The sequence below is a fragment of the Prionailurus bengalensis genome, chromosome A3 (genome assembly GCF_016509475.1).
Source record: "Prionailurus bengalensis isolate Pbe53 chromosome A3, Fcat_Pben_1.1_paternal_pri, whole genome shotgun sequence".
Classification (NCBI taxonomy): Eukaryota; Metazoa; Chordata; class Mammalia; order Carnivora; family Felidae; genus Prionailurus; species Prionailurus bengalensis.
The window spans coordinates 109,058,962-109,075,299 of record NC_057354.1 but is presented as its reverse complement, the minus strand read 5'-3'; the positions used below and the strand labels follow the sequence as shown (position 1 = coordinate 109,075,299).

General features: G+C 43.1%; 1 protein-coding gene across 3 annotated transcripts in view; it reads right to left on the bottom strand.

The window, feature by feature from the left end:
• The window catches only part of DHX57 (DExH-box helicase 57), a 54,898-nt gene that overhangs the window by 3,417 nt on the left and 35,143 nt on the right, over positions 1 to 16,338 (bottom strand). For all 3 annotated transcript variants that reach the window (XM_043604122.1, XM_043604124.1, XM_043604123.1), the window contains exons 14-22: positions 16,145 to 16,241; positions 15,160 to 15,333; positions 14,130 to 14,330; positions 12,250 to 12,526; positions 7,849 to 7,944; positions 7,677 to 7,760; positions 4,448 to 4,582; positions 3,471 to 3,545; positions 2,686 to 2,820 (exon numbers count right to left, since the gene is read on the bottom strand). In XM_043604122.1, coding sequence (XP_043460057.1) covers positions 2,686 to 2,820; positions 3,471 to 3,545; positions 4,448 to 4,582; positions 7,677 to 7,760; positions 7,849 to 7,944; positions 12,250 to 12,526; positions 14,130 to 14,330; positions 15,160 to 15,333; positions 16,145 to 16,241 — 1,274 coding nt within the window. The remainder of the gene's footprint in view (positions 1 to 2,685; positions 2,821 to 3,470; positions 3,546 to 4,447; positions 4,583 to 7,676; positions 7,761 to 7,848; positions 7,945 to 12,249; positions 12,527 to 14,129; positions 14,331 to 15,159; positions 15,334 to 16,144; positions 16,242 to 16,338) is intronic.

Sequence of the window (16,338 nt, the reverse complement as noted above, 5' to 3'; positions counted from 1 at the left end):
CTCTTTCCCACCCGGCAGCCACCATGATCTTTCAAAAACGACACCCGCCAGTGACTTCCCAAGAATAAAATCCCAAATCCGTACCATAGCCTACAAGGTCCCACACAACCTGACCTGTGCCTGCTTGTCTTAAAACACGTGCTGCTCTTGCACTGATTTCCTCTGCTGGAATGTTCTTCCCTGACCACTCTGGGCAAAATGGCCCCTCCCCTATCACTCCTAAAATCTCTTACTCTGTCCTATTTCTCTTTTTTTTAATTCTTTTTTTAACATTTATTTATGTTTTGAGAGACAGAGAGAGACAGGGCACGAGCAGGGGAGGTGCAGAGAGAGAGGGAGACACAGAATCAGAAGCAGGCTCCAGGCTCTGAGCTGTCAGCACAGAGCCCGACGCGGGGCTCAAACTCACGAACCGTGAGATCATGACCTGAGCCAAAGTCGGTCGCTTAACCGACTGAGCCACCCAGGTGCCTCACAATTTCTATTGTTCTATTTCTCTTGATAGCATTTGTTACTAAGATGAGATGACTTGTTTCTTGCCTGTCTTCCTCAGCAGAGCATGAGCTCCCCGAGGGCAGAGACCCAGTCTGTCTAGTTCACCTGCCCACAACAGGGCCTGGAAAAGAGAAGGCACTGGTAGGTACCAAAGGATACACCGCATGAATGTCATGATGAACTCAGAAGAGGGGTGGCCCTAACTCAGTCCTCTGGCCCCTAGGTACGTATGCAGCTGACAGCCAGAGGACCCCCGGGTCCTCCAGTTCTTCTGGGCTCTCGGAGATACTTTTCATGCTTTGCGGACACGTTACTCAGTAGTTCCAGGGGGCCGAGCAGCCTGAACACTTCAAACTCTCTTCCCCCATCCCTTGTCCCCTGTCCCCCCCCCCCCCCCCCCCCCCGAGCTTTACTGAGCATCTGCTTTGGGCCGGGTGCCAGGCTAGCCAATGAGGACATAGAAATGAATACACATCCTGTCTTTAGGAATTTCACAATTCCATGAAGACGTACCACAAACCATAAAATAACGGGATAAGTGCAACAGTGGACAAAATGCACACCTTGTGCTGGTGGGACAGAGGAGCCACTTCGAGGGGGAGGGACCCCGGGGAGGTGTTTTGTTTTGTTTTTTTTTTTTTAATTTTTTTTTTTCAACGTTTATTTATTTTTGGGACAGAGAGAGACAGAGCATGAATGGGGGAAGGGCAGAGAGAGAGGGAGACACAGAATCAGAAACAGGCTCCAGGCTCTGAGCCATCAGCCCAGAGCCCGACACGGGGCTCGAACTCACGGACCGCGAGATCGTGACCTGGCTGAAGTCGGACGCTTAACCGACTGCGCCACCCAGGCGCCCCGGGGGAGGTGGTTTTTAATGGAAGCTCCGAGGACAGGTAGGAGCCTGCTGAGAATGGGACTGTCATCCCAGGCTCTGAGGGAGTGCGTCGTACGTCATGGCACACAGAGTGACAGAGGGAGGAGTGACAGGGGACATGGTAAAGAGGGGCAGGCGTGAAGGGTCGGATGAGAGTGTGTGGGAGCCTCCATATATGAAGAGTTTTAAGCAAGGGGATGATATGACCAAACGGAGGTTTTGTAAAGTTAATTGTGGCAGCAGTACTGTAAAAGGTGGGAGAGAAAGGACCAGAAGTCAGATCGTTACAGCACTCCAGGCAAGAGGCGGATGGTGGGCTTTGAACTGAGGCAGGGCGGTGGGGAGAGGACGTGCAGGCACATCTGGGAGCGTCGACAGGCAGAACTGCTGCCCGGCGCCCAGATGGACTGGAGTGAGGCAAAGAGTGGCAGGGTCTCTGTGCGCGGGGGCCTCCGGCTGGGAAGGTGCTGTTTGCCCAGGACAGGCGAGAGAGGAGAGAGGAGAGAAGTGGGAGACAAGGAGCCTGAGCTGACTGGCAGGCGTCCGGCTGGGGCTTCCAGCAGGAGGGCTCAGGACAAGCCCAGGCACAGGGAGAGCAAGCTGGGGGCTCTGTGACAGCTCCAGGTGGCAGTTTGGAACCGCGGTGTCGTGCTCTGCGGGTTCGGGAAGAGTAAGTGCTCTGCAGTGAGACAATGAGGACGAGGGACAGAGTGCCATTTCAGAGCAAAGGAGAGAAACCAACAAAAGGGGTATCGGGTGGTGATGGGAGAGAGAGAAGAAAGTGGTATTTCAGGAGCAAAAACACATCAAAGATGGTTTCAAGAGGGCAGGAGGTTAGCAGGGTCGAATACTACACTAGAGTCAAGGGGGAGGAGGACCAGGGAGGGGGTGGACCCTGAGGAGGTCACATGTCACTTCTGGGGCTGGGACAGGGTGTTGGCAGCAGGCAGGAGGGGGTGCGAAGTGAGGGAGCGCCAGCAGCAAGCGCCCATCACTCCCTCCCTGGTCAGGCGAGGATTTAGGGATGTGATTAGATCCTGACTGCTTAAGTCACCGCTGCAAAGACGCAAGCTTACACTTGAAAGCAGGCTTGAGCGGTTTTTTTTTTTTTGTATCCAGTAGAATTTTCGTCAAATGGAAATAGTCTTTCCAAACACAGTCCAATTTCCAGTCTGTTCACGCTTTCTCAACCTTCCCCAAGTCAGTGGTGCTGCTGGGGACAGCAGGTGACGGGATGAGGTCTGCTGACTAGAAGGGGCTGTGTTGCTCCCCTGAGACCTGCCCTATGCAAACGTGAGTGGACCCGCCATTCCGACCTGATAGTTCACCGAGGAAGGGTGAATGTGCACATATCCATCGTTCTTGGTGACAAACTTCAGCTCCTCTGATTTTGGTTGCATTCTGACAGCTCCGGTACTGGTCTTGTGAAATTTCCCTTCTGGGCTTTTCACCTAAACAACAGGTATTCACAAAATATATATATATATGACATATGTATATTTCCGTTGAAAAACGAGCAATGTGTCAGACGTTCATTGCAGATGTCAACTGAGCATTTAACAAAACGTTCAATGAAAAACAATTTAGTACTCTCACAAATTCAGTCTTTCTAAGTTTGACAAGGGCTGGATAATTAAAACTCAGGTAAAAGTCCGACAGCACATACAGGTAGGGTTTTCCAGAAAGCTGGCCACAAGTGGTCCCATGGCAAAGCACTGACTTGTTTGATTTTGTTCCTACCTAACCGTAGTGCAGAGTAGAGACCGTAAGGAAAACTGTAGTAGAATCAAGTTTCTACCTAACATAAAAGGCTAGTTATGTACACGTTGCCCGACAGGATAACATTTATGTCCATTTAAATTTCTAGTATGTCAGAAGGATTCAAAACAAGCACCTCATTTTATACAATAAATGTGTTCTTGAACAATGTTATCTTAACAAATTTGGATAACTGAAGCACTGGAAATGTATACAAAGTTTAAAAGGCTCTGTGTGTGTGTGTGTGTGTATCTCTTTAAGGTGATTAATGTATATGTCTTAACTTAAGTCCCTTGGCTACGAATCAAAGAAGTGGGAGGACCCAGGAAAAATGTTTTGTTACCTGCACTACATTTGGATAAAGAGCAGCACACAGCATTGCTGATATCAGCTTGGGGTTCTCAGCATTTGAGTTTGCCTAGGAGAGAAAGACAGCATTGATCTTATAAGTAATGTGGCCACTTCTGTTTGTACCCTGGAACTTATCATCACATTTCACTTGCTTTCTATCTTAAAACAAACCAAAACAAACCAAAAATACCTTATTTCTATCCTTGTGCTGGAAAAACTCTTCCTTTCTAAGTAAAAAACAAGGTAAAGTAAAAAACCATATGCACACAGGGCCCACTCCAAGAAGCCCACAGTTAACTCTGGGTCTCTGCAAAGCAATTACAAAGCCAGTGCTCCTAAGGATCCGTGGAGACAGACTCTGATTCAGGAGATGGTCATAAACTGCAGAAAGTACTAACTGCACTGAGAACAGCGGGGCATCAGATGCGTCTTGAAGAAGTGTTCTTCCTGTGGTCACAGAAAAAACTATCCTTGGTTGGAAAAAGGCTGGTGTGATTTAAGAAGACATTACTGAAACATGTTTCACCTCTTATGGGCTTATCAAGAACCAGCATGAAAATTAAAAAAAAAAAAATAGTAGTAACAGGAGTGCTACTCCTGCGCTACAGGTGGCGCAGTCGGCTGAGTATCCGACTTCGGCTCAGGTTTGTGGGTTCGAGCCTAGCATCAGGCTCACTGCTGTCAGTATGGAGCTCGCTTCAGATCCTCTGTCCCTCCCTCCCCCCACCCCTCCCTTGCTCTCGCTCTCTCCCTCAAAAATAAATTAGAAAACATGTTAAAAAAATAGCAACAATTAACAACAACAAAAAAAACCCTTTTGTTTTTTGGAGTGTTTACCTGACACTTATTGTGGAAAGAAAATCAAGAATGTCACTAAGCCCACTGCTCCTAGTGCTTAAGTGAATAAGACCTACCAATGTTCCTGTGCTGATTAAAGAGAAATAACAGCACTAACTACACATTCTTTACCTCTTCGCCTGTGGCGTCCAAGATACCGTCTCCTGCTTGGGCCCTTTTCTCAATTTCCCTTGCTCTGAGTCCCTCCTTTACAAAGCCGATGTCTGATAATAGTTCAGTGAATTGTCGTTTGAGGCTGGCCATTTCCTGAAAGAAGTGGGAAAAAATATTCAAGCACAGGTATCAGCAAATCAAAGGTAAGTGCAGGGTCTTTGCTTCAGTGGCTAGTAATGAGGCTCATCTGGGTTCACCAAATAGGTACGAAGATTATCTTGTCTGGTCATTTCCAGAAGGGCAGTTTTCACTTAGGCAAATCGGCAGAGAGAGTGAAAAGAGTTATACAGACATTCACCAACTTCATAAAACCCAAGGATCATTTATTTGACTTAGTTCGACATTAAAAAAAAACACATTCATTGGATCTGGGGTAGGTCTGACTTCCTGGAAATTCTCAGGACAGCAAAAAATGTAGTTTACTTTGTTTGTAGTTTACTTTGACCCCGGCTCAAGGTGCCGTGACATCATCTGCTTTTTCCAACTTGCATTTCTGCTCAGATCCTCGTAGTTCCTTACCAGAGCCTAGAGTGTGCTCTCTCAATGTGTGCAGGACACCCAGCTCACTCATCCAGCTTACTTAGAAAGTAAGTAATAGAACTTACTTTCTATTACCTTGTGATGTCTCTGGCTCACATCTCTTCCTAGGAATAAGGATATTATTAAGTGGTTTAGATTTAGATGTCCCCCTGTGTAACTGAGCACAAGTGTGAGAAAGAAAAGAACAGACCTTTTTTTCTTCTGGCTTCTGTTCAAGCATGGGCTATGTATCAGATGATGGGGAAGAGGTTAGAACCGTCAAAGGAACTGAGAGCTGAGCACTATCTTGTCTCCTGATGACAGTTCAAGTATTTTCTTGGAATATCTCAAGTACGCATGGATAATACGGCAAAATAGAACTAGGACTTCTCTATCATGACAAGGTTTTAATTGCTAATCTTTTTTTTTTTTTTTTTTTAATGTGTGTTTTTGAACGAGAGACAGAGCATGAGTGGGGGAGGGGCAGAGAGGGCTACAAGGAATCCGAAGCAGGCTCCAGGCTCTGATCTGTCAGCATACAGCCCGATGTGGGGCTCTAACTCATGAACCGTAAGATCATGACCTGAGCCTAAATCGGACGCTCAACTGACTGAGCCACCCAGGCATCCCCCCCCCCCCTTTTTGACAGTCTTAATCTTAATGTCTTTAGTGAGAAGAGGGAACTCTGATGGGCATCCTGAAGAAAATGAATAAATAAATTTAGTAAGAAATGTAATTTTTTTTTGTTTATTTTTGAGAGAGAGGGAGAGAGAGAGTGAGTGGGTGAGGGGTAGAGAAGGAAGGAGACGCAGAATCCGAACCAGGCTCCAGGCCCTGAGCTGTCAGCACAGAGCCGGATGTGGGGCTTGAACTCACAAACTATGAGACCATGACCTGAGCTGAAGTCGGACGCTTAACCGACTGAGCCACCCAGGCGCCCCGTAAGAGGTGTAATTTAAAAGAAGTATCGCTTTACACTTAAATGTTAATGACTTGAGGAAAGATCTATTACTGCACCTCACATATAACACACCCTTCAGACCAGTGGTTCTCAACGCCAGCTGCATACTATCACCTGGGGTGCCCAACAGACATCAACAGATGCTTAGGCTCTACCCACAGAGATCCAGGTGTAACTGGCCTGGGGTGAACCTGAGTGTGTTTACTTATTTACTTTATGAATCTATTGTGATTGACAATGACTGCTTTTGATGAACTGAACTTAGAATGTATCTAGAGCTTTTCTCCTCTCCTGGTGCCTCACCTCCAGGCAGAGAATGAAGGCAAACAGTGGGATGCTCCTGAGGTCTCTTACTTCATTGTAAATAACCAAATTCACTCACTCACGCATTTCTTCAGTGAATCTTTACTGGGCGCCAGCTATGTGTTAAGCAAAGTTCTGGCGCTGGGAATACGGTAAGGTCTCTGCTCTGTCGGAGCTTGTGGGGTAGAGAGATAAATATCCAGGCAGTGGTAAGTACTAAGGACATAAATTTTGTGTTCTACTCCAAGACGTCTTTTAATATGAAAATAAACTCCTTCCCCTTGAAGGAAAAATAAGATACAAACAGAGAGGGAGGCAAACCATAAGAGACTCTTAAATACAGAGAACAGACTGAGGGTTGATAGGGGTGGGGGGTCGGGGGAAGATGGGTGATGGGCATTGAGGAAGGCACTTGTGGGACGAGCACTGGGTGTTGGATGTAAGTGATGAATCATGGGATTCTACTCCTGAAGCCAAGGCTATACTGTATGTTAGCTAACTTAACAACAACAACAAAAAAGTCCTTCCCCTTCCCAGCCTCAAAATCTTTGAGTAAAACAGATGCTTTGCAAAGATGTGTACCAGCATTAGTCTGGCTTCGCAGACCACTTTGGAAAAGGGCCTACAACACTGTCACAACAGAAGACAGAACCCTCTCTACTATTACAAGATAATAAACTTTCTCTTTCTTGTGCACTCGTTATTGACATCGTAGCCTCTGACGGTCATAAGAAAAATTAAAATCCAGTTCAGTATTCGTTGTCTGGTTTTGAGGAGAAGGTGAAGAGTTTGGGATGCTCACTGTCCACTTTGAGAACATCATGAAAGCTATGGTCCCTCTCTCCAGAATAAAGCACATATGTACAAGCATATACTTTTGTGCACAATTTCAGGGGTTTATGGACACAGGTTAAGAATGCCTGGTATAAGGGCGCCTGGGTGGCTCAGTTGGTTAAGAGTCTGACTGGCTCGGGTCATGATCTTGCGGTTCATGAGTTGGAGCCTGCTGACAGTGCACAGCCTGCTTCAAATCCTCTCCCTCTCTCTCTCAAAAATAAATAAACATTTAAAAAAAAAGAAAGAAAGAAAGCCTGGTATAGTCACTGAAAAAGCTGACTTCCAGTAAGCAGTGATCTGCAGAGTGCCTATATTCTATCCTCCACGTAAGTAAACACAAATTCACTGAAAAGAAGTAAAATGGGTCAGTTGGATGGTTCAGCACAGAGGGCCTCATGTGAGAGGATGTGAAATAGGAGTGTGTTTTACACAGCTGCTAAAGCCAAGCGTATTCCAGAAATAACACTTTCAATGTCAAGGGAGGACAAATAAGACAAAGTTACAACACCCTCTGGTGTGCCCCTGCAATAAAACGAACGTAAACAAACTGCCACAGAAACAACTCACCTGAAGAACTCTTCCGGACAGGAAGTTCTGTCTACAGTAATTGTAACTTGCACGCATGCCTTCTTTCATACTTAGCTGCCATCCCTAAGTTTTGAAGAAAATATAAGTGAACTTACTCTGTCTTTGCTGCCAATTGTGGTAAAATACCTCAGCTATGAGGTTAGATACTTACCTTATATGCTCGCAGAAGGGCCAGATAATCACTGTTGGCAAATGCAAATTCTAGCTTTTTCTGGTTAGCTTCCTCTTTTTTATCCCAGGGAGACACCTAAATGAGGAAAACCAAGTTTGAAGGGCACATTTTACCTGAGGTTTCTTTTCTATGTTTCTTTTTTAAATAATCACTGCCTTTTATTTTATTTTTTTAAGTTTATTTATTCTGTGAGAGAGAGAGAGAGAGAGAGAAAGCACATACAAGGGAGTGAGGGGCAGAGAGAGAGGGAGAGAGAGAGAATCCCAAGCAGGCTCTGCACTGTCAGCACAGAGCCTGATGCGGGGCTCAGTCTCACCAACCATGAGATCGTGACCTGAGCGGAAACCAAGTGTTGGATGCTTAACTGACTGAGCCACCCAGGCGGCTCAAGATTTTATTTTCAAATAATCTCCACACCCAACAGAGGACTCAAATTTACAACCCCTAGATCAGAAGTCACATGCTTTTCCTGACTGAGCCACCCAGGCGCCCCTACCTGAGGTTTCTAATGGCACTTTCCCATGGCTGAAGCCAGGTGCCTTGGGAAGTGTTTTGTGCGGATCACAAAGTAGACAGTGAGTGGCTGATTAAAGGCAAGTGTGGTGGTAACTGGCAAGCTAATAGTCCTATTGCCCTTGAGTCTCTCTGCCCATGCAAACCAAGCTCTGGTGGGTCTTTTAGTTCCTTGTGCCAAGATGTCATGTCATCAAAGAGCCACTCATTCTAAAAGCCAGATCTAAACTCTAACATTCTGTTCGTTTTGGGGCGCCTGGGTGGCTCAGTCACTTAAACGTCTGACTGTTGATTTCATCTCAGGTCATGATCTCACGGTTCATGAGATTGAGCCCCATGCGGAGCCTGCTTGGGATTCTCTCTCTTTCTCTCTCTCTCTCTGTTCTGCCTGTGTGTGCTCTGTCTCTCTCTCAAAACAAACTTAAAAAAAAAAATTGTTAACTCTGTGGTATCTTTATTTTACAATTTCTTATTCACTCATCTTTTATGCTTGAGTCTCCCCTACTTCCATACCCATAACTAATGTTTTTTTTCCTATAGACTAATACCTCTTATGAATATAGACGTAAAAATTCCTACCAAAATGATAAAAAGAACAAGGCTGCAAGACTCACATTTTTAAATTTCAAAACATACTATAAAACTAGAATAATCAAGATAGTGTGGTACCGGCATAAGGACAGACATTCTACTCAATGGAATAGAATTGACAGTCCAGAAATAAACCCATATATTTATGGTCAACTAATTAAGTAATTATTTATTTTTAGTAATCTCTACACCCAACATGGGGCTCGAATTCATGACCGTGAGATCGAGAGTCACACACTCTCCCGAATCAGTCAGGCGCGTCCCAGTGGTCAACTGATTTTTGACAAGAATGCCAAGACCATTCAAGGGTGAAAGAATAGTCTTTTTCAACAAATGGAACTGGGACAACTGTACAGTCATTTGCAAAAGAATGAAGTTGGGCTCTCACCTCATGCCGTATACAAAATTAACTCAAAATTGACCAAAGACCAGGGCGCCTGAGTGGCCTAGTCGGTTAAGCGTCCGACTTTGGCTCAGGTAAAGATTGCACGCTTCATAAGTTCGAGCCCCGCAATGAACTCTGTGCTGACAGCTTGGAGCCTGGAGCCTGCTTCAGATTCTGTGTTTCCCTCCCCTGCACTCTCTCTCTCTCTCTCTCTCTGCCCTTCCCTCACTTGCACTCTGTCTGTCTTTCTCTCAAAAATAAATAAACACTTAAAAAAAAATAGACCAAAGACTATAATGTAAGAGCTAAAACTATAATACTCTTAGAAAAAAATGTAGGGATAAATGGGATAAATCTTCATGACTTTGGATCTGGAAATGGATTTTTTTTTGTTTGTTTGTTTAGTGTAGTTAACACACAATGTTACATTAGTTTCAGGTATACAACACAGTGATTTGACAAGTCAATAATTGATACATTATGCTATGCTCACCACAAGTATACCTACCATCTGTCACTAGACAATGCTATTAGAATGTCATTGACTATATTCCTTATGCCCTGCCTTTTAGTCCCATGACTTACTCATTCTGTAAGTGGAAGCCAGTAACTTCCGTTCCCCTTCAGCCATTTTGGCAATGGATTCTTTCTTTTTTTTTTTTTTTAAATTTTTTTTTTCAACTTTTTTAAATTTATTTTTGGGACAGAGAGAAACAGAGCATGAACGGGGGAGGGGCAGAGAGAGAGGGAGACACAGCATCGGAAACAGGCTCCAGGCTCCAAGCCATCAGCCCAGAGCCTGACGCGGGGCTCGAACTCACGGACCGCGAGATCGTGACCTGGCTGAAGTCGGACGCTTAACCGACTGCGCCACCCAGGCGCCCCGGCAATGGATTTTTTAACTATGGCAGTGGAAGCTTGAGGAACAAAAAACTGGGTAAATTGGACTTCATCAAAGTTAAAAACTTTTGGGTTTCAAAGGACATATCAAGAAAGTAAGAAAGGTAACCCACAGAATGGGAGAAAATATTTGTAGATCATATGTCTGATAAGAGACCTGTATCCAAAATGTAGAACTCTAATGAATCAGTAATAAAAAGATGAATAACTCAATTTAAAAATGGGCAAAAGGGGGCGCCTGGGTGGCTCAGTCGGTTAAACATCCGACTTTGGCTCAGGTCATGATCTCGCGGTCCGTGAGTTTGAGCCCCGCGTCGGGTTCTGTGCTGACAGCTCAGAGCCTGGAGCGTGTTTCGGATTCTGTGCCTCCCTCTCTCTCTGACCCTCCCCCGTTCATGCTCTGTCTCTCCCTGTCTCAAAAATAAATAAACATTAAAAAACAACAACAACAAAAAATGGGCAAAGGATCTACACAGACATTTCTTGAAAGAAGATATACAAATGGCAAATAAGCAAATGAAAAAATGTTCTCTATCATTAGCTATTGGGGAAATACAGATCAAAACCACAAATTCACACCCCCTAGGATGATTATAATAAAAATGTTAGATAATAACAACTGTTGGTGAAGATGTGGAAAAATTGCAACCTTGATAAAATGCTGGTGGAATGTAATATGCAGCTACTCTGGAAAAAAAGTCTGGAAGTTCCTCGAAGAGTTACCATATTTGATCAAGTAACTTCCCTCTGAATACCCAAGACAAATGAAAACATATCTCTACATAAAAATGTGTACATGAATGTTTACAGGCAAAGGTGGAAACAATCCCAAGTGTCCATCAGTGCTGGACAGATAAAATGAGGTATGTCCATTCACAGGAGTATTGTTTGGTAAAGGAATGAAGACTGATTCATGCTATAACATAGATGTACCTTAAAAGCATTATGCTAAGTAAAGAAGCCAATCACAAAAGAACATACATTATATTATTTTACTAATACAAAATGTCTAGAGGAGGTCCATCTGTGAAGGCAGAAAGCAAACTGGTGGGTGCCTAGGGCTGCAATGGATGAGGGTTTTGAGGGGAAAGAGGGAGTGACTGCTGAGGGGTTTCTTTATGAGGTACTAAAAATGTTCTAAAACTGACGATGGCGAGGACTGCATAATATTAAAAACTTCTGAATGTACAACTTAAATGGGCGAATTATATTTCAATAATGCTGTTTTAAAAAAGTGATCTGGGGAGCCTGGGTCAGTCAACTAAGCATCTGACTCAGTTTCGGCCCAGGTGGTGACCTCGTAATTTGTGGGTTTGAGCCCCCTGTTGGGCTCTACACTGACAGCGCAGAGTCTGCTTGAGATTCTCTCTCTCCCTCTCTCTCTGTCCCTACCTGCTCATACTCTGTCTACAAACAAACAAACAAACAAAAACAGGGATCCAGTGTATTTTATGCAGGGGCACCTTTCGCTTGCTTGCATTTTCTGATTTTTCTTTCTGTTTTTTTATTTTTAAATTTTTAAAAAATGTTTATTTTCTGAGAAAGCGAGACACAGTGCAAGCAGGGGAGGGGCAGAGAGAGAGGGAGACACAGAATCCGAAGCAGGCTCCAGGCTCTGAGCTGTCTGCACAGAACCTGACGTGGGGCTCAAACCCATGAACCATGAGATCATGACCTGAGCCGAAGTCAGGTGCTTAACTGACTGAGCCACCCAGGCGCCCCATTCTGATTTTTCTTTAATGAGCAAGGATAGTGGATACCATAAAAGGCACATTTATGTTATTTCAGTAAGTTGGATCTTCAGTTCTTAATCTTTACTTGGGGCATGGATTTCTTTGAGGATCAGACAAAAGTTAAAGACATTGTGACCTGAAGAAGTCCCATATATCACCCTCACAAGAAAACATGTAGGAGGATTACATAACCCTGAAGCCCCCATGGTCCCCTTAGAGACCTATGGACTCCAGTTTCAATGAATGTTGTTTACTTACAAAAGGAGACTTAAAAGCCAAGCTGGCGGCAATGGTGAGGGCAGGATCCAAGCAGCGGAAGATAGACCCAAACAGCATCAGTTTGCCGATTCTCACGTCCACCGGCAGGGAGGCCAGGTGATACCCTAGAGGGGTCAGCTTTTCATCTGGAGTTAATGCTCCTAAGTCTCGTAATCGTATTTTTGAGGCACGGAGAGAATCTGGGTGCGGCGGCTCAATGAGCCGAGAGAAAACAGACTGGAGACTGTGAGTGCTAAACATCTCTAAAATTTTAATTCTACAAAAAGAAAAAAAAAACATAATGCATCCATTTTATTTCTGGAGAAATGACACAGAGGAACAAGCTTCTTTCTTGAACGAAAATAGTTGCCAATTTCCAAGGCACATGCTTTCATAAGCTAGACCATGCTAGGTGAAATACATTAAAAAAAAAAAATCTCTTATGTCTTCTAGTTCTAGCAATAAATTATAGAAACACTTTCAAATCCTACCCTGAAACTTATGGGGATTCAGGATAAAATTCTGTCTATAAACTTTCAAAATGCTTCTCTCTATCAAATATGGGTTCAAATTATGAAACAAGTCAAATGATCCATTTACTCTTTCCCATATCTGAAATTGTACCGTAATTGTTGATAAGCTTAATCTGCAATGTGTCTTGCCTTGAAGAGCTACTCTTTTAAATTATGAATTTAAGCAGTTTTCAGAAGAAAAAAAATATATATATACAAAATTTATTTATTTCACTTATAATTCCTTTTTAAGCTGTCAACCTAGAAACATAGTTGTTTATTTTTACTAATTTTTTACTAATTTTTACTAATGTATATGCATTTGGTACCTAGCTTTCTCCCACTTCAACTCCCTAGATATTTCACTTTAAGACATGCATGGACAGTAATCCACTTACTTAGACTTTAAATGAAAAAAAAAAAAGATAAGAAAAAAAGATGAACCATGTTGGCCTATATAATTTGCCTATTTCCCCACTGCTGTATATCTGAGTTGTTTTTAAATCATATGTGCCACATATATTACATTTCCCCTCTCTCATCCCCTCTCGTGGGTCATTCCACTTCCAAAGCTTTCTCAAGTCCCTTCACTCCTCATCTGCACTATTACTACCTTAGTAAGGTATGTGCCTGCCCAACTTCTTAAGACCTGACTGTGGACACTTAAAAGCAGGGCCTGGGTCTTGTATCCTACAGTAGCTCTAGTGCTCAGCCCAACCCCTGGCAAATGGAAGGCTTTCAAAATATACCTGCTGGATAAGAGGAGAGCTATAACATCTTTGTATAAGTAATTTGCTTTGGGTTATTATTTCATGGGCATATTCCCTCATAGGGACTGGGTCAGAGGGCATGGATGGTTTGAGTTCTTACAGAACACCAACCACATTTTCAGGAAGGTTGAACCAAATGTTCCCTAGCTTCAATAACACTAAGTTTGATCATTCATTCATTAAATCCTCTTTTATGATATTTGTTCTTGTTTGTTTATCAGCTAAATAATGGTGTTTTCGAGTTGTTTTTGTTCACTTTGCTCTGATCACGAGGCTGTAGACTTTTGACCTTTGATGATTCAATATTGGTATTGCCCCTAGCAGAAATTTCTTGATAAATTAGATCACTTTCCTGACTTCCAAATGTATTCTTAAGCTCTATTTTAGGGCCATTGTTTGCAGTGTAAGAGATCTTCGTGTGCAGAAAGTTAAATCCAATGGTAAAAGCAACACTGAACAGCTCCTTTTTTGCAAATGAATGAGTTCATCCATGCCCACTCTTGGCAAAATGTCTTCTACTAAGAAAAATAAACCCACGGAACTTAGGGTGAGAAACATGTAGACCTTCTGGAAGCAGAACAGAAAGATCAAGATGTACCTCAGACACAGCTGTTCCAATGGCACTCTTTGTATTTCTGGTAGCTGCTGCTTTAAGAGCTGGTGATTGAAGTGATGGCTGGTAAATAAATGGAAGCAGACCCCAGAAGCAACACGGCCCGCTCGACCTTTTCTTTGCAGAGCATTGGCTTGAGAGACAAAAGTATCCTCCAGGCTTTCCATCCCTTTGCTGGCATCATATCTATAAGAAAAAGAAAATGTAGAGAAGAGTTTTTTATAAAAACATGGGTAAGACCCGACCTAGCACGGACAGAACAAATGAACTACCTCACTTCCAAGGAAGGACAGTGTCCTGTGTGTTCCGGCAATAGTTCAGCCCCTGGAGGGAGCACACAGTGCTGTTTTAAGTGGTATCAAATGCTACTACCCATAGTTCCTTTATGCAACCTTTTCTCTTTTTTTAAGTTTATTTTATTTATTTAGAGAGAGAGCAAGCAGGGGAGGGGCAGAGAGAGAGGGAAAGACAGAGAATCCCAAGCAGGCTCCGTCAGCACAGAGCCTGATGTGGGGCTTGAACTCACGAACCGTGAGATCATGATCTGAGCCACAATCAAGAGCCGGACGCTTAACCGACTGAGCGACCTAGGTGCCCCAACCTTTTCTATCTTTATTCTTTTTCATGGTTTATTTTGACAAATAAAAACTGGACATAGGTGTACAAAGTGGTTTTGATATATGTATGCATTATGAAATGATTTCCACAATCAAATTAATTAACACACCCATCACCTCCCATATCATTCCATCTTTTTCATTCAAGCACATGTAAAGCATATGGAAAAAAGAGGAAAAATAATTAATTACTTCCAAGGGAAAGCCTTAAACCTTCCACCTCTGTTTGACTTTAAGACCATGGTCCTGGTATAGAATCACTCATATATACCCATATGCGGTTTCCATAAAATATTTTTCCAAACGGTAACCCATGTAGCTCAAAAGCATCAGCCATTAACAGCCGTGGCACTCTAATGCATCTTTAGCCCCTCTCTCACATTGCCAAAAGAGAATACCTCTTTTCTTTCATTTTCCCAGAATCGATGACATAGACAACATCATCAATGGTTATGGATGTCTCAGCAATGTTGGTAGAAATTATAATCTTAGTTACACCCACAGGGGGTTTTACAAACACAGCCTGCTGCTCTTCACTGGATAAAGATGAATGAAGTGGGTGAACCACGCATCTGGAAGGAAACAAACACACATTTAATATTCTGGCACAAAAGGCTGGAACTGGATTAATGGTGGGTGAATTTCTATTAAAATTAACAATAGAACTCCAAGTATCAGCAGCTTCTCTAGAACCTGCCCTCAGGGTCCAGCTCTTCTAAATGAGAAGGTTCTTTCTGAGCCTTACAAAATGTTGACTCAGCTCTATGAACTAGAAACCTTGCACTGACTTGGGAAAAACTGGAATGTAACTCAGTAGTAAGTAATCAAGAGAACTGTATAGCTGATATTCTATAAGTAACAAGCCTCACACACTAACCAGGAGAGAATCATTTTTCCTCTACCTTTAAATCCAGAGAACCAGAGGCAGAGGTAGTGATGTGAGTTAAGCCAAGATATTCCTATATTCCTGGGAGTGTTTCTCTCTTTAGTAGCTGTCGCTTTAGATATAAAAACACATGTCTTGCTACTGGAAAAGGAACTGTTGCAAATTATTTTTTTCTCAAATGGTAACATTTCTTTGTTGTTACTTACACTGGCTTCTCCCATCCCTCCCCACTCCCCATCTGGCAACTGAAATTACAGGCAATTTTGCTGAGTCACTACGCTAAGTGAAGAGAAAAATTTTTATTTAATGGAATGGGAATGATTGATTATCTGGAACAAATAGGTTTGTCTACTTCCAGCTGGCATAAACAGACATATTCTCGAGCAGTGACACCATGGTCTAAAGAGGGTGATGACGGTCACAGACCATTCTGGTTATTCATCTTTGCATACAATACAACTGCAGATGGTTAAGGCTGCAGAAAGCAATTAACTTACCGATTACTGCGTCTGTTGTTGAAAAGAGAATTGGACTGTAGCTGTTCATATAGCATTTTGATTTCCGCTAGTCCCGGTAAAAATACAAGTATAGCCCCTGGGTATACAAAAAGAATCGATCTGACAGATGCAAAAAAGGAAAAACTAATATGGATTATAGAGCTATTTTAAATTTTAAAAAATGTAATAATCTG